The sequence below is a fragment of the Ailuropoda melanoleuca genome, chromosome 1 (genome assembly GCF_002007445.2).
Source record: "Ailuropoda melanoleuca isolate Jingjing chromosome 1, ASM200744v2, whole genome shotgun sequence".
NCBI classification, from domain to species: Eukaryota; Metazoa; Chordata; class Mammalia; order Carnivora; family Ursidae; genus Ailuropoda; species Ailuropoda melanoleuca.
In genome coordinates, this window is record NC_048218.1 from 2,903,636 (window position 1) to 2,909,777 (window position 6,142).

The following is a 6,142-nucleotide window of genomic DNA, read 5'->3' on the forward strand; positions in this document are numbered from 1 at the left end:
GGCCCTTCCTGCTGCCCCACTGGGGCCTGGGCACCGGCAGTGAGCCACGGCGGCCTTACCACCTGGCTCCTCCTGACCCCTGTGGTCTTTTTGGCCACATCCAGCGTCTGACCCACCGAGCGCATTCGGGGGCAGCTGGTTTCCGTAGACCAGCGCCGCTGTGTGCGGTTCAGCGGTGTGGACCGACCCTTTCTGCCCAGCCCCGTGAGCATGTGTCTTCTCACGGGGAGATCGCCCCCGTTACCAGACTCCACTAGGAAGGGCGCCTGGTGATTTGGAAATCACCCTGGGGTTTGTCCAGCTCGCGTCTGAGGAGGAGACCCCTTGCTGCGCCCCTCCCAGGGGACTGACGGCCATGGAGGCCATGGGGACAGGACTCTCCGGGTCCATAAAAGACCTGTCACAGAAAGACAAATGCTGCATGATTCCACATATACGGGATATTTAAAACAGTTAAAATCATGAAGTCAAAGAATGAAGTAATGGTTGTAATGGTTGCCAGGGGCTAAGGGGACAGTAAACAGATGACCCGAGTGCTGTGGCTAACACCAAGTGACCCTTGGGCTGGGCCGCTGGCGTCCCGTCTGGGACACCCCTTCTGAGAACCTTGCAGCGTGACCAGGTGGTAGGAGGGTCCCACCGTTGGCGTCTCTGGCAGCGCAGGGGAGGGCTCCCTCCACTCTCCAGATTGTCACCTCACAGTGTCACCTCACTCTCCCTCTGGGCCATTTAAAACCGGAAAGATCTTTCAAAGGGAATTGTGGCCTCAGATGAGTTCGGCTTGTGGAGAGGTCACCTTCCATCTGCGCGAACATCATCTCCCGGGGAGGGGGAGGTGTCTGTCCGTGGAGTGCTGGGAACGAGGCCCCCGACAGCCAGGGAGGCCCAATCCATGGAACAGCCTCCTCAGACTGATTTCTAGAGGAACGCAGAGACGAAGACTGAGACCATTTAGGCCTTTCATTGATAGCAAACATCTTTCCTCTGGACCTGTGGTCACTGGACTTCGGGGTCCTAGGCGGTTGGGCTGAGGAACCCCATTTCAGGTCTTTCCTGAGGTGTGAGCTGGGTGTTGGCCATGGGGGGAGGGGAAGAGGGTCCGGGCAGCCCTTCCTGAGCGGGTGGGCCCACCTAGACCAGGGCACTGGGTCGACTGGTGGTGAACTGTGGAGTGAGTGGGGTGAGGGCCTGGAGACGGGGGCCACCATGGGCCGGCCTTGTTCCCTCCCAGTGAGGACCAGGGTCTCCATGTCACGGCTAGTCTTCCAATCCCCCCATCCTGATTTTCCTTCCTGGATCTTCTGTCCGTTCTATATTCCCTAAATTCTCTTTCCCATCTTGTCAGAAACATGCTTCCCATGAAGTTGCGTGTAGGCAAGTCACTCGGATTTACCTTTGAAGGGTGGACCCAAATGTCTTTTTTCTTTCTTCAAGTTCTCATCGTCTGTCTTGAGCAGACGGTGCAGCGTGAGTTCCCACATCCCCCCTTCTCCGCGTGGTGTCCTGTAAGTCTTGCACTGGTGTCAGTTTGCTGTGACGGATGACCGGTATGCCACTGTTAGTGAGTTGAGGGCTAGTTGAGGTGGGGGTTCCGCCTTTGTCTTCTGTGGCTCTACGGGTTGTGACAAGTGCGTCCATTCCAGCATCCCACAGAATAATACTGTGTGTAAACCCCCCCACTCCACCTATTTGTCCCTAATTTTTTTTTTAAGATTTTATTTATTCAACAGAGATAGAGACAGGCAGCGAGAGAGGGAACACAAGCAGGGGGAGTGGGAGAGGAAGAAGCAGGCTCATAGCGGAGGAGCCTGATGTGGGGCTCGATCCCAGAACGCCGGGATCACGCCCTGAGCCGAAGGCAGACGCTTAACCGCTGTGCCACCCAGCGCCCCTTGTCCCTGATTTTTTTTATTAGTTTTGCCTTTTCCAGAATGTCCAGACCAAGTTGGGATCAGACCGTGGGAAGCTCTTTTAACAGGCTCTTTCACGTAGCAATACAGAATGTCCTCTCTCTTCAGGGACTGATGGCTCATCATAGTGTCGTCTTACGTACATCGTGTTGCCCTCTGCATCCTGTGTTCCATTTCTGATTCAGCAACAGGCTGCGGGGATCCTTCTGGAGCGGTGCCCAGCCTTTCCTAGGCTTTGCTCCCTTCACTGGAGGGCCCGGCAGGCAGCGGCCGCGAGAGCAGGCTCGGGCCAGGTTGATGCCTGGCTACACTGCCCCCGTGGGTGCTGACCACCGCTTCTCTTCCAGATCCACCTGACAGACCCACTGGGCAAGCTCTCGCACATCCTGGAGATGGACCATTTCGCCCTGGTGGTCCACGAGCAGATCCAGTGTGAGTAGGGCCTGCTGCCGGCCAGGGCAGGCTGGGGCTGGGGCTGGGGAACGGGAGCCCTGGAGGGCGCTGGCTGCCAAGGCCCAGCCCCAGGTTCCGTGCGCCTTCCTGCTGCGAGCTGTGTGGGGCAGGGAGGCCCTTGTCCCTCGAAGGGCATCTGGGGAGTCGGTGGTGCTGACCTTCAGCCCCCACCAGCCTTGGACTGTGGATCCGAGGGACCCCTCTGTGTGCCCTACCTGGGTGCCCACCACCGGGGAGGCCACGGGGCTGTCAAACTGCCACGTACGCAGCCACTTTCAGGCCGGGGATGCCGGTCCAGTTCCGGTGAGGGTGAGGGCTGGGGAAGTGAGAATCGGGAGGGGCCTGGAGTCTGCCCACCCTCCTGACAGAGGGCTGGTCTCGGGGCCTGGGCTGCCCCGAGTCTAACCCCTCTACCGTCCTTGGCTCCACAGCGCGGGACCTGGCCTTGTCGGGCATGGTGGGGGGGCCTGCAGGTATGTACGCCCTGCCCCCCCGGGGATGGCTCTGCGGTCAGAATCGCAGCCTCCGAGGGCACGGGAGGGGGTCCAGGGTCCTGGACCCCCAAGCTTGAGTGGGAGGGTGCTTCCTCCTAGTCTCACATTTACTCGTATTTGTGCATCTACGAGAAAACAAGCATAGGAGTTCCAAGTTCAGGGTCCACAGGTGAAGTTTTCTTAGTCACACGTGATAGTACTTCCTGGTGGCAGAGCCAAATGGTCCTAACGGACCGTGTGGCCCTTACAGAGAGCTGGCACGCCTCGGCTCTGGCTGAGTGTCTCTCGCAGGATCTGCGGGGCAGGGTACAGAGACCACTGCAAGCCGCCCTCTCCTGCAGGGGTGTGCACAGAGGCAGCCCTGGACAGGCTTCTCCTAAGCTGTCCCTTTGCCTGCACGTCGTGCAGTGCGCGTGGCTCATCTCTTCTGGGTCCCCCTTCTTTTTTCCTGAGGTGCTCCGAGGAGGCCGGCTGGGTGCCTGGCCCCCCTGTGCCTTCCCCACCCCCGTCCCCTCCGTGATCTCTGCCCTCAAAGGCAGGAGGGACACCGGCCGTGGGAGTGGTGCTGGGGCAGGAGATGGGACCTGGGCCTTTCCCACCCGCTCCTTGGCTCTGCTGGCCCTCCGTGCATCAGCCCTCCGTGCGTCAGTGAAACCACAGCGTGTGTGGACGTAGGGAAGGAGACTCAGTCTCAGGAATTGGCTCGCGTGACTAGGTCGGCAGGTCCCAAAAGCCACAGGGTGAGCGGGCAGGCTCAAGCCCCAAGAAGAGCCGGTGTTTCAGACTGAGGCCAAGGACAGGAACAATGTTCTCTTACTCAGGGAGCGTCAGCCTTTTTGTTCTCTTCAGGCCTTTGGCTGATGACGCGCGGCTCGCCAGGCCAGGGAGGGCCGTCTGCTTTCCTCAGTGTACCCGGCCAAATACCTGGTCTCACCCAGACAGCCAGAATGTTTGACCAGATATCTGAGCACCCCGTGGCTTAGTGAAGCGGACACGTAAAATTAACCATCCCCAAACCCTCCCTGCCCACAGGCGGCACCGCACGGCCGCCACGAGAGAGGCACGGGCGTGAAGTCCGGCCAGCGCTGGGAGCTGGTGTCGCTGCCGGGTGTGGGCAGTGTCGGAACTTCACGCCGAAACTCGAGCGCTGGGCACCGAGGGGGACCCACAGATGAGGTAGTGAGACTGGGGCACGTGGCCCAGCAGGCCTGGCGTGGAGAAGCCAGGACCCGCCTCCCTGCCGCCCGCCCGGACGGCTCGCGTCAGGAGACGGCCTTCGTTGTGGGTCGGCTTGGGTGCTGCTGGTACTCTCGGCGGCTGCGGGCGGGGCCCGGGGAGCTCAGCCGCCAGCAGGGCCTGGGTGTGGGCAGCGCTGCCTCTGATCTGAGTCCGCGCGGAGGTACCTTGAACCCGCTGCCTTGTTCCTCCGCAGACGACAGCAACGGGAAGTCCAGTAAGAGGCAGACGGTGTTCGGGGTCGTCACTGCCATCGACTTGCTGAACTTCGTGGCTGCTCGCGAGCGGGAGCAGAAGACAAAGTCAGCACCTGCTGCGGCCACCGTACAGCTCTGACGGCCCCCACGCTACCTGCTGGCGTCCGTCCTCTCTTGCTTTTGTCAACACTGAGCACACAGACGTGATTTTCAGCTGCCTGACGCCGGGCTCTGCTCTGACATGAGAGGCAGCAAGGACAGGTGTAGGATGCTTAGCCCGGGGCCGGCAGGTGCTCATTTCCCCTTTATTAACACCTGGCTACCTAAATGAGTCTATTTATGGTTTACTAGAGATGTGTTTTTCTTTAACTTTCTTCTAAAATGTTTCAGCACGCAAATCTTATTAAATAGAACTCAGGTGGAGGAACCCACGCAATGACAGGAGCAGGGGTAAAAGCAGCAGCAGTTACCTTTTCTGGGGAAGAGTCCAGAGCGGGGAGCAGCAGAGCGGCGGCGGGGGAAGTGTGGGTCCATGTGATGCCCTCGCCCGGCAGCCACGTCTGCTTGGGCCTGGGTCGGTCAGAGCGACTGGGGTGTTCGGGGCTTTTTGATGGAGGTGAAATTCCCATAACCTTAAATCAACAGTTTAAAACTGTGATGTTCTCAGTATCCTGTAGCCAGGTCCCAGTGCACGTCGTCCCCTCCCCTTCCTCCTGGCAGCCGCCAGTCTGCTCTGTGTCTCCGGGGGACGATCTGTTTGGGAGCCATTGTATAAACGGAATCTTACAGTCTGGCCTTCTGAGTCTGGCTTATTTCACTCGGCATGATGCTTCCGGAGTTCATCCACACTGTAGCAAGGGTCGGTACTTCAAGACTCCTTTATGGCTGAATAACGTCCCGTTCTGCAGATGGACGTTGTGTTTATCCTCTCCATCCGCGACGGACGGACATGAGGAACTGTGCTACCATGAACCTTTATTTATGTACAGGTATTTGTCTGAAGATCTGTTTTGAATTCTTTTGGTTCTTTTTTTCTTTTTTTTTTTAAAGATTTTATTTATTTATTTGACAGCCAGCGAGAGAGGGAACACAAGCAGGGGGAGTGGGAGAGGAAGAAGCAGGTCCCAGCAGAGGAGCCCGATGTGGAGCTCGATCCCAGGACCCCAGGATCACGCCCTGAGCCGAAGGCAGATGCTTAACAACCGAGCCACCCAGGCGCCCCGAGAATTCTTTTGGTTCTATACCCGGGGCTGAAATGCTAGGTCATGTGGTACTTCCACATGTGATTTTTTTTTTTTTTTTTTTTGAGGAACCACCAAACTGCTCCACAGTGGCCGCACCGGCTGACACCCCCACCACCACGCACACAGATTCCAGTTTCTCCCCGTCCTTGTCCACATTTATTCTCTAGTTTTGGGGGTTTCCGTGTGTTTGCTTTATAACCATGATGGTGTGAGGTGGTGTCACTGTGGTTTGGATTTGCGTTTCCCTTATGACTAGTGATGCTGAGCATCTTTTCATGTGCTTTCTGGTCATCTGTGTATCTTCTTTGCAGAAATGCCTACCCAAGTTCTTTGCCCATTCTTAAACTGGGTTGTCTTTTGTCCAGTTGTAGGAGTTCTTCATATATTCTAGATACCAGACCCTTATCAGTTATGTGATTTGCAAATATTTCCTCCCCTTTGGGGTAACTTTTCCCTTTCTTGATAATGATTTTAGTGCACATTTTAAACTTTGATGAGGTTCAATTTATTTTTTTCTTTTGTTATACATTTGGTATTATATATACAAACCCATTACCAAATCCAAGGTCATGAAATTTTACACCTGCTTTCTTCTAAGACTTCTATAG

At 56.8% G+C, this 6,142-nt stretch overlaps 1 protein-coding gene across 3 annotated transcripts in view; it reads left to right on the forward strand.

The window, feature by feature from the left end:
• CBS (cystathionine beta-synthase) overlaps positions 1 to 5,079 on the forward strand; it is a 22,376-nt gene extending 17,297 nt beyond the window's left edge. Inside the window, exons 14-16 of one of the 3 annotated variants that reach the window (XM_019803002.2) lie at positions 2,258 to 2,342; positions 2,795 to 2,836; positions 3,890 to 4,060. In XM_019803002.2, coding sequence (XP_019658561.1) covers positions 2,258 to 2,342; positions 2,795 to 2,836; positions 3,890 to 4,032 — 270 coding nt within the window. In that variant the 3' untranslated portion in view covers positions 4,033 to 4,060. Of the gene's footprint in view, positions 1 to 2,257; positions 2,343 to 2,794; positions 2,837 to 3,889; positions 4,061 to 4,289 lie in introns of those variants that run through there. The other 2 variants (XM_011228960.3, XM_002922448.4) reach the window with 2 other exon arrangements.
• The last annotated feature ends 1,063 nt before the right edge of the window (positions 5,080 to 6,142 follow it).